Source organism: Drosophila innubila (genome assembly GCF_004354385.1).
Source record: "Drosophila innubila isolate TH190305 chromosome 2L unlocalized genomic scaffold, UK_Dinn_1.0 4_B_2L, whole genome shotgun sequence".
Taxonomy (NCBI): domain Eukaryota; kingdom Metazoa; phylum Arthropoda; class Insecta; order Diptera; family Drosophilidae; genus Drosophila; species Drosophila innubila.
Window position 1 is genome coordinate 15,246,115 of NW_022995372.1, and position 20,131 is coordinate 15,266,245.

At 33.9% G+C, this 20,131-nt stretch overlaps 1 protein-coding gene across 2 annotated transcripts; it reads left to right on the plus strand.

The window, feature by feature from the left end:
* Positions 1-5,680: 5,680 nt before the first annotated feature.
* LOC117779990 (dnaJ homolog subfamily C member 7) lies at positions 5,681-19,426 on the plus strand. Of its 2 annotated transcripts, none has more exons than XM_034616351.1 (4): positions 5,681-6,156; positions 15,879-16,331; positions 17,836-18,680; positions 18,759-19,426. In XM_034616351.1, the coding sequence occupies exons 1-4, from the start codon at positions 6,035-6,037 to the stop codon at positions 18,839-18,841; spliced, it is 1,503 nt and encodes a 500-aa protein (XP_034472242.1). In that variant the 5' UTR covers positions 5,681-6,034; the 3' UTR covers positions 18,842-19,426. The 2 variants fall into 2 exon arrangements, with proteins under 2 accessions (XP_034472242.1, XP_034472243.1); XM_034616352.1 differs by lacking the exon at positions 5,681-6,156 and adding an exon at positions 9,037-9,059.
* The last annotated feature ends 705 nt before the right edge of the window (positions 19,427-20,131 follow it).

Consider the following 20,131-nt stretch of genomic DNA (forward strand, 5'->3'; position numbering starts at 1 on the left):
AAAGAATAAGCGCATGTTATATATTATTAATGAACTTTTAATTCATTTTTAATTGTTTATTCAAACTTTTACATTCCTTTAGCAAATCTAATGAACTTCGACTATATTCAAAATATAAAATTTCACAAATACCATTTTATTTTAAACCAAACTAATATTTAAGATCAATTATTTATTTAAATACTCGAATTCTTGAATGAATTCTTCGCATTCTAATTTTATTTAAAAACAAACTATTTAAATAATACTTTTCATTAATTAAAAGCCAAGGTATGTAATATTACAATATTTAAAACTTTTTTTAGGGAGTACTATAATTAAAAATTTTAGCCGCTGAAACTTATCTTAAATGGTCATATAATTCGATTCAATATTTTAAATTAGTGCTTCGAGTATGCAAAAATCAACTGAATTTTTATATCATAATTAAAGAATATAATGAGCTGACGTTCTCAAAAAACAAATACTGAGTTGTAAATTGATGATTAAATTCACAAGCTTGTATATTCCTAATTAAATTTTATACTTGTCAGGTCTCATTGTAACTCAAGTTCAAAGAAAACAAAAATATAAATTTTAATGGTTTATGCCAAACAGAATATGTATTTTTTTATGCAATATCCGAATTTAATTAATTTCGAGCTCCAATTTGAATTGATTTTTTTTTAAATAAATTGAACTTTGTTTTCAAGTCATGTTGTCGATGTGAGAAATTTACCTTTATTTTGATTATTTACTATTAGAACATTTGCATTGATTGTATTGAACACACGCGCACTTTGTTTATTGGAATATTTCATTTGATAGTTTAATTGAACTTTCTCCAATTGCATTCGCAATCCAACTGAATTCTAGATGCGTTTCGAAACCATTTTCAATTGAATACTCGCATCATCTTTTCACAAATCAGATCACGAGACGACACCGATTGGGCGCGAGAGAGACAGAGAGAGAGTGAGAGAGGACGCAACGTAACGTAACGTAAGCGAAACTCGTTACCGTGCCGACGGCGTGTCACTGAGCTTATGGGGCTGCTGGGAAGACCGAAAAGCGCACGAGAGGACGAGATGGCGATGTCGACGACGACTGAGACGAGACTCCAAGAAATCAAGGAAACGAATTGCATTCGAAAGGGAATCGTCACTCACTCACACACCCGCCCATACACAAAGACACATCGATTGGTAACGTTGCTGCTGCTTCTGCTGTTGCTGTTGATGCGCGACTGCACGAGAGAGTGAGAGCGAGAGCAAGAAAGAGCACACTCACACACACAATTCGAATGTTATTTTTTTAAGCCACCCACTCCACGAGACACTGACACGGCACCCGTTATATACCGAGGTTCATTCTCGTCACCGATGTCACGAGAGTCCAAAATGGAAATGCGCGCGCAAAAATTTTATTGCATTACCTTCGCTTACGAATGACAAATTCGTAATGAAAGGCGAACCAAATGTGTTTCGTTTCGTTGCCAGTTTTCAGAGTTCGAGCCTCTGCTGCCTCTGCCAGCGATAGCAGCAGCCCCCATCTACATTACATATACACACATACACATGCATACATATGCCTGTCCGATTGTGCAAAACCCGAACCGATATGTATACGATTGTGCTGCCGTTTGAATTATACACCAATACAATCAAAAAGTGGGAGTGGTATACAATTGCTACCTCTGACTGTGTATGTATGTGTATGTGTGTGTCTTAGACTGTCTGCCTTGTGTTAGCATCCCCGAAAACACAATGACAAACGTAAAATACAAACAAAAACAAACACAAATGAAATGAAACACAGAAGCAGAACGAACGAACAGACAGAACGAGAACGTTGGTTGAGATGGAAGAGCAGCAGAAGCAGCAGAACTCAACACACGCACACACTCACACTTTCAGTGCGCTCTCTCTCTCTCATACTTTTGCGGAATAACAGCGCCGACGTCGACGTCGGCTGTGGCCGCCCTATACAATACAGTTACATTTGTTTTATTTATTTTTTCATTTCGTTTGTTGGCTTGGCGTTTTTTGATTGCGACGATTTCATTTCATTTGCGTTTCAGTTTCATTTCGTTTCAGACAACGTCGCGCAATCTCTCTTTCTCTCATTCTCTATCTCGCTCACTCGCTTATGGCGCTACGAGCAACGCATACGCTTACACATTGCACACATACAACGTACACACAGACAGAGCAGGTGGCTTGCAACCAATAAACATGAGTGAGCGTCAGCGTCGTATTTACATATTTGCGTTGTGTGTGTGTGTCAGGGTGTCTGTGTGCGCTGGAGAGTGAGCACTGCCCAGTATCGCGCACTCGCTCACTCCAATGGCCGACGTCGCTTATATAAACAAATGACAATTGTTTTGCATTTCTGTTCGTTGGTTGCTTTTTTTGTCTCTTTGTGCTAAAGTAAATTAAAATAAATGCAATGCATTTGCAAAAAACTTCGTGCACTCCCGATTGTAACCTTCGACTTCGAGACTCCGACTCGTCGTCAGCGTCGGCGTCGGCGTTTGCGCAGCTGCTGAGCGAACAATTTTTGTGCTTTATTTTCATTAGCTGCACAGCGCATTTTCTTATTGGAAAAGCATTTTAATTTCAATTAAAAAAGTAAATGACAAACTTTTTGTGTCCCCCTTGCCCTTGCCTCTTCCTCCATCGCCCTCCATCATCCCATTCCAAACATATCCTTATTAAACTAAACTTTTGGCTGCGCAAGCGAGACAGCTGCTGCTGCTGCCTGGTTTTGATGTCCATCTCATCTACTCACTGCTTTTCCTTTTTTATGCTGTTTGTGGGTTTGTCAACCGTTTTCCCTTTTTCGTTTCTCATTCGTTTCACTTTTTCCATTTCGTCTTCGTCGTCGCATTGTATTTATATTTCTTGCAATTTTTTGCTTCAATTCTGAGCAGTGCGGCAAATACACTTGTGCCATTTCGCTCACACTCACATGCGTTTTAATTCTGCAGTATGTACGAGTGTATTGCTACGATAGAGGGGTGGGGTTGGATGGTCGAAGAGGGGATTGGGAGGTAGATGAACGAATGTCAGACTTTGGGGCTGGCCTGAGGCGTTGATACTTATAATAAAATACCAAATGCTTGTCGTTCTCGCACCTTTCGGCATCTCTACACATACATACATATGTACTTACATTGTATGTATGTATGTATGTATCTACGTTGCTCTGCCAATATTAATGTGTTGCAGACACACACATTCATATGTATGTATGTATTCACGAATGTTTCACAGCTCATACATACATATGTACATAGATGTGAATGTGTGTGTTAATATTGGTGGGTGTATTTTCTCTTTTTCTATTATTTGCTCCCTGTGACTGTTGCTAGAGTTTCTTTCTTTCTGTCCTCTGTGTTTGTGTTTCTTTTGCAATTTTAGTTGGCACAACCAATCGGAAATCGTGCTCGCTTCGTTGCCAATTCTTTTTTTTCCACAACATATTTTTTTTTTTTAATATATATTTGCACATACATACATGGTATACAATGTACAAACAGTCATATTTATTAATGCATGTCTACAAACATATGAATGTACATATATACATTTGAATAAGTTTAAGTATTATGAACATTTGTATATATTTTAATAAGTATATAAAGTTATGTACCAGCAAATATTGAAATAAAAATTTTTGTATATTTTAACTAAGTAAGCAGTCGTAATTTTTTCATGTGTGCATACTACAATACATATTTCTTTTCAAGTCAAAAATTAAAATGAAGATGTCAATTTAATCTGTTGAGCAAATCGAATTTGGGATTAAGTTAAAAATATATGTAGATAAGTCAACATCATCCTTATTTCTAATCTGAAAGAAATACCAGATGTGAAGGTTTGGAAAATACTATTAAAAAAATTGTCATACAGAAAAATCGATTTCGTTATTTGTACAGTAATTTGTGATGATTGATTAATTCATTGATGCTTACAAACAATAAACCGTTGGAACAATATAACAATATACTACATTCAACTACGTGTATACCCAAAAAAGGTATACTAATAAATTAACTTACTTAATTACTTGTTTAACTGTTGGCTGTTTCTCATTCACTTAAGTTTAAGCACCACCTTTGTTTTTTAATCTATGCAGTCATATAATGCATCTTGAAAATCTGATTTTCTTCGGGAAAAACTAAGAAATAAAAAAATTCAAAATTTGTTGTATATACACGCATATATATTGTTTTTTCAATTCAGCAAATAGAATTCATAATGTCGGACTGACTTTATAATAAAAAAAAGAACAGTTTAAATCAAATATTAGAACGATTTGCTTTTAAAAAAATAAATATTTTTCTGTACTCATTTAGCAATAAAAATCTCAAATTTTTGCATTAAATTAATAAATGTAATGTTATTTATTCTCTTTTTGTGGCTCCAAATGTCACATTTCTAAAGCGCCAGACTTTTGTTCGGTCATGTCAAAATGTTAAAAATAGTCTTGGATTATGAATGGAATCAGCTCAGTTTTCTTGAGCTCTGAAGGAACACAGAACAAAGGATGACGCTAAAGCAAAGACTTACACAAGACTACATAATTTAACAAAGATCCATCTAACATATACAAACAATTAAGAAAGTAATCGCTAAAATATGCTTATAGCTTATTTGCCTAACTTCTTTTACGCTGATTTATTAATTACATTTTAGTTTGAAGCGCTAAAAATACAATCAGTTTATTTACATACATATTTTAATTAAGCAATAAAAAGAGAACAAGAATGAGTTTAGGCATTGACTCAAAATAATTACATTACAATGGTCACCCTATTTTTAATAGCACCAGTAACTCCAATCAAATTTAAAAAAAATGGAAGTGAATGCTTAGGTCAATATTTTAATTAAATATTATTTACAATAGCGCTCAAGCGATATATAAGTCACTAGTCACATTACCATTTTAGTAATAACGCTTAGATTACAGTTATAATCTTACGAATAAACTCACATATAATTACATTTGGAATATCCGTTAAAAACGTGAGCAACTCTTATCACATTTTAATCAGCGAACAACTTGAGATGCATTGTGATTTCTTTTCATTAGACCAAATTTACGGTATACATTTAATTATTAATTTTTTGAAAGCATCTTGAAACTTGCTAATTTAAATTATAACAGCTTAAATTAAAATTCAAACTTGCGCATAACGCAAAGCCGAACGCTACGAAACGGGCAGCAAACAATATACGGTCAGCTTAAAATTTTATTCTCGCAAAATCTTAGTTTAACATGTATGCTTTCATTGCAAAATAAATTAATAAAATGCATTCTTTTCTTTTAAAATTAACTACCATAAATATTAAAATTCTATAAAATGTTTATCGAACTTTGTTAAATTGTGGCGCCACCTACTGTATATTTTGCAAAACATAAATTCGCCACCTTCAAAGATGTTACTTAAAATTATTTTATAAGTTATAAATCTATAATTCAGTAACTATATAACTTGTGACTAGCCTAATAAATAATTGGATAAATATTGTCAATATATAATGGCAAACAAAAAAAATAAAAGGGCAACACTGACAAGCACATTAAATGGGACTCAAACGAACGAAACGAACGAACAAATCAGTTGAGCGTCTGAACTAAATGATCTACAAACAGGGATTTAGTTCAATTGAATTTAAACTGGCCGATTCAATACAACTCTATTCTTTCGTTAATTTTGCGTTCACGCTGACGATGTCCGTCTCGGGTCAAAATTTTAGAGCTAATTAAATAAATCTATATTTATTATGTTGCAATAACAATAAATTGTTGGATCGTACAACATACATAGCGGACATCGGCAATTTGAGATAATTTTAAGCTTAGCCAAACAAATTTGAAATTTGGAGAAAAACGAGAAATAGCATTTTTCCATTGCGTGTGTGTGTGTGTGAAGTGTACACACGAAATTGAAATTGTTGCTGAGTCAAAACGAAGACGAAACGAAAGAGAGAAATTTGAACACGCGTAAGCGATTGTTGTTGTTGTTGATTAGTTATTATTGCTGCGGATGGAAGACGTCATTGAAATAAGCGATAGCGAGCGTGAGGAAACCTCATCAACCTCTGAAATGGAAGTGGATCTCCAAGAAGTTCCCGATGCAGAGCAAATAGTGCCAAAGGACGCGGCAACGTGAGTAATCGTTATCTCGCTCTCTCACTCTCCCTCCATTGTTTCCGTAATCTGAAAATAACACAATTGTCTCTTTTCTTTTTGATAACCACAAATACATTGTATATGCAAACATGTGCCAGCTGACAGACTGTATAAATGTGTGTGTGTGTGTGTGTGTGTGTAACTTTTTGCTAGTTGTACTTTTTATATAATCGATCGACGCCTCTTTACGGCTTTCAACGGACATCATGTTCAATCCATTGGACTTGTTCAATAACCCGATGCCAAACCCGCCAACACACGCGCTCAATTCAACTCTTTGGCGTTTCCTCGCCTCCCCCTTTCAATTTCAATTTCAATACAGAAACAAGTTTTTTTTTAGCTTGCATTCAAGTCGGTGGATGAGTCAGTCTTGTTACCAAGAATTCAATCTTTTCAATGAACGAGTCAACAAAACTCTTGATAGACTTGATAGTTTTTTAATTTGATTTTATTGAAAAAACCTTCGCAACAACTAATTTATTATATTTCATATCAATTATCCAATTGTTTGCTCCAATTCTCGCCTCGTTTTTAGCCAATTTGCGAAATTTGCCAACATAAACAGTTCGAAATCCATGGCCGTCATGCATCGATAACTTTTATAGAGAAAGGTCGACTTGGAAATACTCTCTACAATCTAGACCTGTAAAGTGCATACTTATGTATTTTCTACAATCTTGTTTTCATTGACATTGGCGACAAAAACAAACTTGTTGCTGCCTTAATGGGGCTTAAAATTGTTGGTTGAATTTGAGATTTGCATACTTACATTTCCGGTAACAGTTGGAAATGGGTGTAATGTATTCAAATAGACACTTGGGGCAGCAATTGCCCTGCAAAGTTGGCCATGACTTAAATAATTCAACTCGCCACACTGGGGACAAATTTGTAACACCCAATTGTTGATTGCACACTTTCAATGGGTATTAACACAATTAGGTTACATAGTCCTTGCTTGTACTTCATGAAACTATCGAGGGTAGTTTCTATATTTATCGACATAATTCCAGTTATGTTTCCATGGTGCACCTTTTTTTTGCAAACATATTGTGCTTATTATGTTTAATAAACATATTGTAAATATGGACATTGGAAACGGATAAAAAGTTATATTGTAAATGTATAAAAAAAAATATATTTACATATAAATAGGTCACACGGCACAAGAAGGCAGATGATAATTACTATATATTTCCTTTATATGCATATATAATTTTTCTTTATGGTTAAAAATAATCAAAAATTTGGCATGTAAAGTTCCTAAGTCAAGGGATTGACCAACTTTGAATACTGGTCACTTTGTCTAAAGTGGATTGATTTTCAAACAGAATGTCATTTTGATCATACTTTGGCCTCTGATTTATTTCAGCCTTTCAATTTTTAGTAAATTTGTCTACAAAGTTTTTTTTTCCATTTAGCTCTAAATATTGACTTCGATGCTAAGGGTCCCCCTTTTGATATTTTGTAAATTGAAAATTTTAAATCTAAAGCTTTAACTTTCAATCAACTCCCTATATCGGAAATAGTATAGAACAACACTTTAAACTTGATTCTGAGACCTTTAATTTTCTTGTAAAAAATAATGAAAAAAAAATGTTTTTCCTACTGGATTTGGGTTGCGATTTTAATGATTTAAAATGTACGCAAACGGTTTTTACTTGTGCTTTTCTAAAATTCCAATTTTTTAATCAGCTTATGTCATAATTAGAATAAAAGAACTACAATTTATCACAATTAATTTTTTTGTACCGGTACTGATACCGGAACCGAAGGAACATAATCGAAATAGATGTTTCCAGACGTACCGAAACCGATATATGTTTCGGCTTGTTCCCTGGTTTAAATGATATGTGTACATTTTTATTCAATTCTTGCTATAAATTTGTATAAAGTCATTAAATTTGATATGTAGATTTAAATTTGATAAAATGGAAAGAAGTCAAGTCTTATAATCCGGCAATAGCTTACTCCGAATAAGGCGAACTTAAAATTCAATTTCTGTTCTCTTTTAGCTTTTTAAACTCTCAGTTGAAATAATTTTTAGTTTAATTAACTAAGTATCTATAGTAGATCATTCGCTCGTGAATCAATCAAATATTTTGTAATACCTTGAAAAGAACATTTACTTGGTCAAGTTGTTCCTTTTTGTTTTGTTAATTAGGGTTATTTTTACCGTCTGAGATTTATTTACAGTTAAGGTCGAAGTCTTTTGGCTTATGATCGTGTTTATTTCATAATGATTTCGATTCAATTGCTCACAAAAACGTTTGCAACACGAGTAAAAGCTTTATTTTCCCGATGCTTTGTCTATATTCTCTCCCCGTGAACATTTTGCTTATGATTGAGTGCGTTTTATAATGATTTCGTTTCCATTCTGTTGCACATAATTCTGTGCTCTCAAAAGCGCTTGCAGCACAGCAAAAAGCTTTATTTTCCCGATGCTTTTACTATATTTTCTCTCGACGATCGGTTGCATCTCGCGCACATTTGCAGTGCGTTTTTTATCGTCGTCGTTGTTTTGTGTTCGACTCGTTGCACTTGACGTATTAAATCGACAGAAAAAAAATATAAATATATAAAAATGTTTTGGAATTAACAAAATTACTGATAATTTTCTTGTTCATTTATTGCTATATATATATATATGTATATGTCGTGTGGTTTTGAGTTATCTGCCATATATTAAAAACTAAATTTAAGTTATAATTATGCTTCTATAAAATACAAATATTTTCTTACGTGAAAGTTTGTTGAACTGTAGAGAGAAAACTAAAAGTTCTAAGGAGAACAAAAAAGCAGAAGAACGTTCTTTTAATTATAAAAGGGCAAACGAGCAATTGTAATTCAATACCAGATCGAAGAAAGTCGAAAATGTTATAGTAAGTTTTATTTTTCATTCTTTACAATTTCAATTTCACATAGCACCTTTTTTCTTATCGCAAGCTAGAGAGCTCTGCATTCCTATGTATTATATATATATATATATGTATTTATTTTATGTACATATATAAAGTGCAAAGAAGACGACTAAAAGAAAACCGCAAAAGTTCTTCGCCTGGTCAGTCGGGGCAACGAGTGTCTATTTATTTATTTGCATGCCTGTATACATACTTATTTGAGCACTGTCTGGGACCACGTGTGAACACGTTTTTAATGAAATTCCGTAGACATTTCGCACATTAAAAGTGTTCTCAGAAAGTGTAACAACAAATTTGAAAAAGCGTTCTATCTTATGGTTGCATAAAAATGTGCATTTACAGTTTGTCAATTAATTGTTTGCAAAATGAAAAATGGAACACAAATTCAACTTTAACTACAGAATTTATTCAGATAGGCACAGTTTTCCAGTATTTTTCTTTTACAGTTGTATGTATTAAACTATTACTTATATACAGGGTTGCCCATATTCGACGGACCCATCTAGCAACTCCATAACTTTTGACAGAGATGTCAGATCGCTTAATGACATACCACGTTTGAAGCGTCAGTCCAAGCAGATTTTTACCATGGAACAATACACGCCACGCGAGCGCTCTGAAATAGTTGAAATTTACATTCAACAGAACAAGTCAATTGTGAAAACTCAACGTGCTTTTAAAAAATTAAAAAATGTGAAATGTGCGCCTTCTAAGAACACCATTAAGCGTTTATACGAAAAATTTTCGACTGGTGAAAATCCTCAGGAGATTGAAGAAGTGCCTCTTAATGACGAAAAGTCACAGTTTGGTGCGGCGTTAGTGCGAAAACGGTCATTGGGCCGTTTTTCTTCCAAAATGAAAATGGCCATGCTGTTACCGTCAAAGCGTTATCGCGACATGATGATAATTTTGTGATGCCAATTATTCGTCGAAAGCGTATGGGGCAGTTCTGGTTTCAACAAGACGGCGCTCCACCGCCCACAAGTCGCATAACAATCGATTTTCTGAAGAAATTGTTTCGCCGTTTGATGTCGAAAAGTGGTGATTTGGACTGGCCACCGCGTTCGCCCGATTTGTGGGGATATTTGAAGTCAAAGGCTTACGTTAACAAGCCAAGGACCGTAGAAGAGCTCAGGACAACATTCGTGAAGAAATAGCCGCTATTCCGGCCGAAATGTTGGCGAAAACGATGGAAAATGCTGCAAAAAGGGCACAATACGCCATCAACGCCAGAGGCGGCCATTTGAGAGATATCATATTCAAAAATTGATGTAAACAAATCTACTTGGAACAAATTAAATGATTAAGATTGCCAACCGCCAAATTTTTATTTTTTCTTTGATTTTTTAAAAAAACATGGGTCCGTCGAATATGGGCAACCTATATATAAAAAAAAATTAATTCAATAAAAAATAATAAAACAAACAATAAATGGCATATTTCAGCGTGTCAGTAATTGCAAATCTTAGTGTTTGTAAAATGGCTAAAACTTTTAAAATCGGTTTTTTTGTGCAGGTTAATAAAGCCCACAATGGACTGAATATTCCATGTCGTATAAATCAGGAAGATGTCATTCTTTTGAATGTTTTATTAGCATTTTGTTGTTAGCCTGCACTCTTTTCAAAAAGTCACAAATTTTCGATGCACCATAACGGAGAGCTTGCCAATGCTTTGCTTATGGTCACCAAAATAAGCCAGCGGACTACTGGGACGACGTTATTTTTTGTGATGAGACAAAAATAATGTTATATTGTCACGATGGACCGAACAAAGTATGGCGCAAACCCAAAACAGCGCTGCTACAGAAGAACATAGTGCCAACGGTGAAGTTTGGCAAGCTCTCCGTTATGGTGTGGGTTTGTTTTTCATCAAAAGGTGTGGGAGTGCTGCACATTTTTAATGATGTAATGACCAAGGAGTACTATTTGGATATCCCTAAAAAGAAGCTTACGACAAGTGCCCAAAATTTTGGCTTTTTTGACCCCCAAAACCCAAATAAGCTAAAATACAAACTGTATCAGGACAACGATCCGAAACATAAATCCCTCCTGTGCCGGACCTGGGCACTGTACAATTGCAGCAAGGTTATAGATACCCCTGCCCAGAGTCCAGACTTGAACCCCATCGAAAATTTGTGGGCGTTTTTGAAAAATAGGGTAGCTAAACGGAGCCCAACCAACAAAAGTGCTCTAATTAAAGCGATTCAAGAGGAATGGTCACATCTTCCTGATTTATACGACATGGAGGCACTTGTTCAGTCCATGTCGCGGCGGATTCAAGCCTAATAGACAAGCCTAATTAGTTTTTTTCTAATAAAACACAAACAAAACTTTAAAAATTTTTGATATAGAAATTTTGCTTATTTTTTTTATAATATTTTTTAAATAACAAAATAAGCTGAAAATTATTTGCAATGTTACATTCTGAAATATTGGGCTTGTTTTGTATATTGTTTTTTGCCAATTTTAAAGTATAATATATAAAATATATACTTTACAAAAATGTATTGAAAAACTGCTAAAGAATACTGGAAAACTGTGCCTAACTAAAAAAAAAAAAGTTGTTAAATTGAATTTTTTCCATTTGTCATTTTGCAAACAATTAATTGACAAACTGTATATGCATTCCATACGCAGATCAAGTTTCTTCTCTCACAAAATAAAGAAAAATTAACTACAGACTTATTTTGAACAGAAGCTAATGATCGAAATAAAATATAGTTATTAAAATAAATTATTAGTATAGTTAAAGGGCAGTTAGTAATTTGCCTTTCTGCAAATAATCTAATATTTGAGTAAATATAATATAATATACATAATCCTTCATTTATTTAATTTAGCGAAAATCAAATAGAGTATTGCACAATTTATTGATAAATTTAGCAAATTAGTTATAAATTTTGAAAAATGTATATTCCTGGCTCGTTGAAAATAGCACTTCAGTTTTGTAAGAGCAAAATTATAATCTATGATCGCCTCAAATGAATATTCAAAGTGCAACCTAAAAAGTTATTGATGCGTGGTTCAACGTTCTTAAAAATTCTTTTCCATCTCTTCAAGAATTTTGAGCAAAAATGTTTAAGCGCATGGAAATAAAAAAAAACAACTGTCAAATGCAACGTTTTTCTTTAACACTCTCTACTTTCAAATAGCACACATTTTTATGCACACAAATTCAGCTTCTTTTCATTCGTGTCTTTCGAATTTTCTCTTAAGGCACATTTTCATCTGTAATATTTACATATATACACACATACATGTGTACATATAGAGTTCCAGTGTCGTTTCGCCCATTTAGGCCGTCAAAGCACAACAAACAAGAATTTATTATTCGAATAGTTAATGTTAAGATGACATCGTACTGCATCTGTTGTTTACTTTATCGATTATATAACTTTAGTATGCAATGTGGAGTGTGACGTTTATTATCCCAGTTAAAATGTTATTTTGTGCCTACCTTGATGATGGTCGTTTTGTGAAAATTCAAGTAACTTTACATTTATAACAACTAAAAAACAATACGGTTAAATGAATGAGATTCAATTTCTCGCTGTACTAAGTATTTGTTATTTTATAGAAAATATTTATATGTAGTGATGTAAATCCAAACTTTAGATCGAGTTTTATATCGAAATAGAAAATCGCTAAAATTAAGTATTGAGTTGTCGATATATCGGAAAATGGTAGATCGAGTTGCAATATCGAGTCTTTTCAAAGAAAAAATTTTTTTATTTGAAAACGCAATTGTAATCACAAAATACACGCGTTCTTTTATTAAAAATCTTATTTTTCTGGCATCGTTTTCATGTTTTATTCAAATTTTGGCCATTTGGTAGGTCGTTCAACAAAAATTTAACGACCAAACTCAGTTCTATAAATTAACTGCGATGAACATTCCCCTGTGAGTTGTCGATTTTTCATGGAAATCGATGTAATCAACTCGATAGATCGTCAAAAAAAAATATCGCGACAGCGATAAACGAGTTGTCGATATTTCAATATATTTTTACATCATTATTTGTATGCCTTTATGATAATATTTATCTCGTCGATGTTTTTTCTTAACACTCTCGACTAGATAATTCTTATTGTCATTAAGTACAAACAATTTAATAAAAAAGTATTTTATGTTTTGCTAGATAAAAATATTTGAAATTTTATCATTTGTCAAAAGAAATGCTTGACTAACTGTCTCTACATTTTTATTATTAGTTTTACGACTATAATTATAGTAGACACGAGAAAATTAAATTATTTTATTTCCCCGTTATCTTCATTTTCTTTTATTTTCAACGTGTCTATCAAAAACTCCCACTCTTCTGTTGTTTTCTAGTAACTACAATTTCTTTTTCGCTTTAACAAAAAACAACTCACACTTGTTATTTAATATGTATCTTAAATAGCACACAATTGATGACACACTCTTCTTCCCCCACAGGCATAGACACATTGTAAATTGAGCCCATAACGGGTCGAGCAATGACCGATTGCATCTCAACCCAACAATTCAACTGCAGCAAGTGTCAATAGAACATGAACTGTCTGTGTTGTTGTTATTGTTGTTTTTGTGCTTCATGTTAATGCTGTTGACAACGGGTTTTTGTGTGGGCGTGTAATGTGAGTGTGTGTGCGTGTTGATCCGGATGCTGCCGGCGCAAAAATCAATGAAGTATTTCCATATTGTTTGCACTAGAGCTTAAATATCGAGCATAGAAGTCGTGCTAAATACATGACACGAGAAAAAGCGATTTCAGTTCTCTGCATTTTTCATAAACTATTTTTCCTCTTATTTGTTGAGCTTATAATTTTTTTATTAAATAGCTTCGGAGATTCTCATATCTATCTATTAAGAATTACTCAATATGCAGGCACTACAAGTTTAACTTGTAAATAAATAGAAAAAGTAATACCAAGATTTGTCTTCACTCACTTCTTAGATGACCTCATCTTTAGATTTAATTTCCTTTATGTGCGAAATTGCTTAATAGATCAATTTAAGAAAATAACTACGCTCTTATTAGCTGCTGGTTTTTTTTCTGATAAAATCAAATTGTTCTGCCCAAAACATTTTTCCATGAGAGGCAATTGTGCTACACGCTTAAGATTCTCGATTTCAGAACAACTCCTTTGTGCGAAATCCTTGGATAAACATATTATATTTTTAAAGTATAACATTTTTTCTGTACTGTATTTAACAAGTATAATTTATAAGTATTACATTAAATTATGTTTTATTTTTTTTATTAAATACATGCTTAGAAGAATGATTAAATATAATTATTTTTTATGAGTATCCATAGATGTGTGTTTTAATAGAACAAAGATGCCCGAGTTCTTAAAGTGAGATTTTATTAGTTTCTTGTTAAATTTGTGACGACACGAGTATGCAAAATAATATCTAAGCGTATGCTACACAAGTTTTCCTATCTTTTTTGGCCAACTACATAATGGCTTCGATAGGAAGTTTTAAGTCGCCGCATTGGGGCATGCCTCATTTTGCAAACTCTCTTTCTTTTGCTCTTGCTCTCTCGCACGTTCACAGGGTGTGCAGATTGTGAATAAACGAGCGACAATCGAGTACTCGTCGCGAACGACTACGTGCCACAACATTTGCAATCATCAGTGGCGAGAGCAACAGCAGTTGCAACTGCAACAGCAACTGCAAGAACGGCAGCATCAACATCAGTCACTTCCGCTTGCTTCACGGGACCACCAGCAACAACGTGTTCGCTCTTTCAATTTTTTATTAAGTTTTCATTGTACTTTTTACATAGAAAATGCACATTAGAAAATATTTGTAGTGTATCGTCTTGTAAATATTTACGAATGTGTTATTTAAATGGCCAAACAAAACTAGACAACTCCTCCCTCATGCCTAATAAATTTTACATGAGTTCTGAGGAATTCACTTTTCTGCCGCGGTAAGAAAAGCTTGTGGAAATTGTAAATGAAAATTCTAGATGGTCAATTGATGTACTTTTCAATATGAAAACCCAATTTATATATTTTATTTATTTTTTTAGCGTCGACTAAGTGCAGCAACCGAAAAATTATTTTTGAAATTAAATCGGATATATGATTTTGAGTCAGGGTTGTGCAAAATTAGGCTGCACCTATCACATGTGATAAGTAAAATATTATAAATACAGTCTATTCCTGGACAACAGTGTTTGATATGAACAATTTAAATAAATTATAAATATTTTTAATTCAAAACTGAAAATATAAAAAAAAATTATAAATCAAGGTATTCACAAAATTTTGTATAACATCCATGACTCGTTCAACAGTTGTAAATGTACAGGAGAAAAAAACATTAATGGTATAAAAATCGAAAGATTTTAGTTTGTTTTCAAATTTAAATTAGTTTCATTTGGTTTGCTGTCTTGCTAAATCCGCCAATCAAGCGAAAATTGTACACTTGTGGGCTTTACTAATTGTTATGCAAAGTTAGAGATTGACAACAGCACAAATTCTGCTTCAGTCCCTTGCTCTTTGTCCCCCTTTTTTAGACACTTGCATTTGAGTCGAATTTTGCCCTCAATTTGTGGCAGAGACCGCGGCGGCTTGCCAAGTTATGGCAGCAATTAAAAGTTTTTTGTGCTGAGCGACGCTTGAAAAAATGCCAACGTTTAGTACAATGAATAGCAATGTGATCGACTGGGCAATACCCTGTACACAAGTTCCTCAATTACAATGTTTTTCAACTTACTAATTTTTAATTTCATTTTTTGTTTCAACTTACTAATTTTTAATTTCATTTTTTGTTTCCATCTTGCAGCATTGCTGAAGAAAAGAAGAAACTGGGCAACGATCAATACAAGGCACAAAATTATCAAAACGCTCTCAAATTATATTCGGATGCAATTTCGCTATGCCCAGACTCAGCTGCCTATTATGGAAACCGCGCTGCCTGCTACATGATGCTCCTCAATTACAACAGTGCCCTCAATGATGCCCGACATGCTATTCGCCTGGATCCCAACTTTGAGAAGGCGTACGTGCGTGTTGCCAAATGTTGCCTGGCATTGGGCGATATTATTGGCACCGAGCAGGCCGTCAAGACCGTCACGGAGCTGGAACCGCAGAGCACGGCGCTGAGCACCGAGCAGCAGTCGGCGCAGAAGCTACGACAACTGGAAACCACCATACAGAGCAACTACGATGGACAGGCTTATCGTAATGTGGTTTACTATCTGGACAGTGCACTTAAAATTGCTCCCGCTTGCCTTCGGTAAGTTACAGTTCTTCAAATGCATGATAAGAGTTTTAAAACAGTTCCTTAACGAATATTTTAATTTAATTAATCATATTATTTGTTGAATTATATAAAAAAAACCAACAGCAACAAAACAAATCAGGGAATCAAACCGAAACAAATATAGGTTACGGTTTCGTTTCCGGTACGTCTCAAAATAACTATTTCGGTAAAAAGTTCTATTTCAGTTGTTTTCTTTAGGTTCCGGTATCAGTATCGGTACGTAACGGTACAGCAAATCAATTTTTAAACATTTTAAAATTTTAAGATGTCGTTTTATATCAAATATGACATCGAAATAAACAGACCTAGGGCAAAATAATTTTTTTGAACGAATTAAAAAATATTTGAATGCAGAATGTATTTGGAGGCCAAATCATGGTCAAAATAACATTCCGCTTGAAAGTCGGTTCAGTTTTGATCAAGTTATGACAGTTTGAAGCTGGTCAGACTGCAGATTTAGCCACATTACAAGTCCAAATTTTTGTTCAATTTCACATGATTTTTTTCTAAAAAAAAAAAAAAAAAAAAATGAAAGGTCTAAATATACAAAAAGTTGATAAAAGTGAAAACTTGAGATTTAAAATTCAAAATTTCAAAGGGGGGACCCCTACCATCGAATCTTGGTCGAAAATAATCAAATTTTCTAAATGAACAAAAATTGAGAATACAGAAATAATTATAGAATACAAATAATAATCAAAATGACATTCCGATTGAAAATCTATTCAGTTTTGATCAAGTTATGACAGTTAAAGTTGGACAACTCTTTGACCTAGCAACTTAACCACAACCGTACTGGTACCGTACAAACGTTTCGGTATTCGGTTCATGAGGGAAATGTACTGAGTAATGAGAAATGTAATGAGTACTACAAATGAAACGGTTAGATTCGGTAAACGGTTCCGATACCGGTTCCTCCGGTGTTGTTCCCTGAAACAAATAGTACCTAACTTTTATCATTTTTTATTTTAAGATGATAATAATTCAAAACTTTCCAATGTTATTTTATAGAATAAAAATGTAATGCACATACAACCTAAAAAAAGTAGTTTTAATTTTTTTGATTTTTTATTGATATGTATGCCCATAAAATTTTTGTTTTCCATTTTAATAAAAATAGAATGTTAGGTAATCAGGACTGTTCCGGTTTTCACTTTCGGCAAGATTTGTTGGAAGTTAAAATCTTAAGCCTGTCCTAATTTCAATCTGGAAATATTTTGCACATTGAATTCACTTTGAGGTGGTGAATTTAAGTCCAATAAAGTGATAAAATATAATATTAATTTGTTTACCCCAAATGCAACAAATGGAACAGGCCTGAATATAATTTTTATGATGTTGGAATAAACATTGAAATTAATTAATTATTTCAATTTTTATTTTAAACTTAGATCACAAATAAATAATAAAATTTAAAGTAAGAGTGTACAGTTTCGATTTTTTTTAAACTCTCACCTTTTATTTGCGTTCTCTTCAGCTATCGTCTGCTCAAGGCCGAGTGTCTGGCTTACTTGGGACGCTGCGATGAGGCATTGGACATCGCTGTGGGCGTCATGAAACTGGACAGCACCTCTGCAGATGCCATCTATGTGCGCGGTCTGTGTCTTTACTATACGGACAATCTGGACAAGGGCATTTTGCATTTTGAGCGTGCACTGCAATTGGATCCGGATCATCACAAGTCCAAGCAAATGCGCAACAAGTGCAAGCAGCTCAAGGAGATGAAGGAAAATGGAAATATGTTATTTAAATCGGGAAGGTATCGTGAGGCGCATGTCATCTACACGGATGCGCTCAAGATCGATGAACACAACAAGGATATCAACTCAAAGCTGCTCTACAATCGGGCGCTAGTCAACACACGCATCAGCGCATTACGCGAGGCAGTTGCTGACTGCAATCGTGTCCTGGAACTGAATGCACAGTATCTGAAGGCGTTGCTGTTGCGGGCCCGCTGTCACAATGATCTGGAGAAGTACGAGGAGGCAGTGGCCGACTATGAGACGGCATTGCAGCTGGAGAAGACGCCGGAGATAAAACGTTTGTTGCGTGATGCAAAGTTTGCCTTAAAGAAATCGAAGCGTAAGGATTACTACAAGATTTTGGGCATTGCACGCAATGCCAATGAGGATGAGATTAAGAAGGCGTATCGCAAGAAGGCTCTGGTTCATCATCCAGACAGACATGCTGGCAGCAGTCTGGAAGTGCGTCAGGATGAGGAGATCAAGTTCAAGGAAGTTGGCGAAGCATACGCTATACTCTCGGATGCACGCAAAAAGGCGCGCTACGACAGCGGACAGGACATTGAGGAGCAAGAGCAGGGTGAGCATATTTAAATACACTCCTCATCGAATTGTAATTATTACAATAATCTAATTTTGTTTTTTTTTCTATTCATAGCTGACTTCGATCCGGATCAAATGTTCCGCTCCTTCTTCCAATTCAGCGGTGGACGCAATTCCTCCTTCAACTTCGAGTACTAAGCCTTTAGGACAGCATATGATGACTCTGACGATGACTACAATTGACAATTGTGCAGACCAGCCTGTCATCGCCACACAGATCACAGCATTATACATTTGCGGCAACTCACGCACAAGTCAAAGTTAATGCATTTTACACATTTATTTTGTTTTGTCTAAACTCAATTGATTCATCAGTTTCATAAACTTATTTCTTGATTTTTCATTTCCGTTTTTTTTTTTTGCTTTGATTTCTTAAAAGCTCCAATTGTTTCTATTTAGGCATACACAAATAGTTTAAATATTAATAAATTGTAAAATACTTAAATTCTTGTGATGTGGAGTGATGATTTCTGAGTCTGGACAAGTTATTGTGTCTGCGCCACGTCACGTTCAACGGCTTTCTAACACCTAATTAATTGATAATTAAGCCGTAGCCTTTTTTAATTAATCAATTTAATTTGTTTTAAGGAGACACATAAGTTTTATTTTTAAGCCGATGTTTTAAGAAACAAATTTCAATAGCAAACGCAATTAATCTTGTGTAATTGTTACGATAGACACAAAACTGAAATTAAAAACACAATAGTTTTAAACTGAAATATATATACAGCTGAATTTTTTGTTAATTGGTGGGTCATTTCACGTAAGTTAATAACCACTTGATTTAAAATGAATCAGGGCAGCTGCAATTGAAATTGTAAGCAATGTGTTATATATACTAATGATATGAACAGCTGGATTGGTCTCTCAGTTGTATCTATAAGTAGATATATCTTTTGTTGATGAATCTATTAGTTTTTCATATCTGTATTCATAGCTTTTAGTTCCGCACCCACATATTTTTTAAAATTAATGTAGGATTTAAATGTTTTTAATAGAAAGTGTGCTAATTAGTAAACTACTTTGCAAATACGATTAGAACAGAAACTCAACTAAGGAAAGCCCAACTTACATTCAGATCATAGAAGAATAATAACTACAGATTTAGATTGTGTATTCGAGCCAAATACGCGCCATATTGTAAGATGGATTTAAAAAATGTGGATCGGTTTTCAAAAATAAAAGAATGAAAAGAAAGTAAATGTAAATTTTTAAATATCTTTGAAGGCAGGCTGTAAATTAATAACTGTGATCTATATAGTATAGTATGGTATACAAACAAACTCTGTACAAACCCATTTTCGTTCACTTTTGTGTATTTACTTGTTGGAATTGTACATTAATTAAAAATAGACGCAATTTAAAACTCAATTGTCAGACAAATAGGTACACATTTATTTACTTTTTTGCATTTTGCAGTTGATTCAC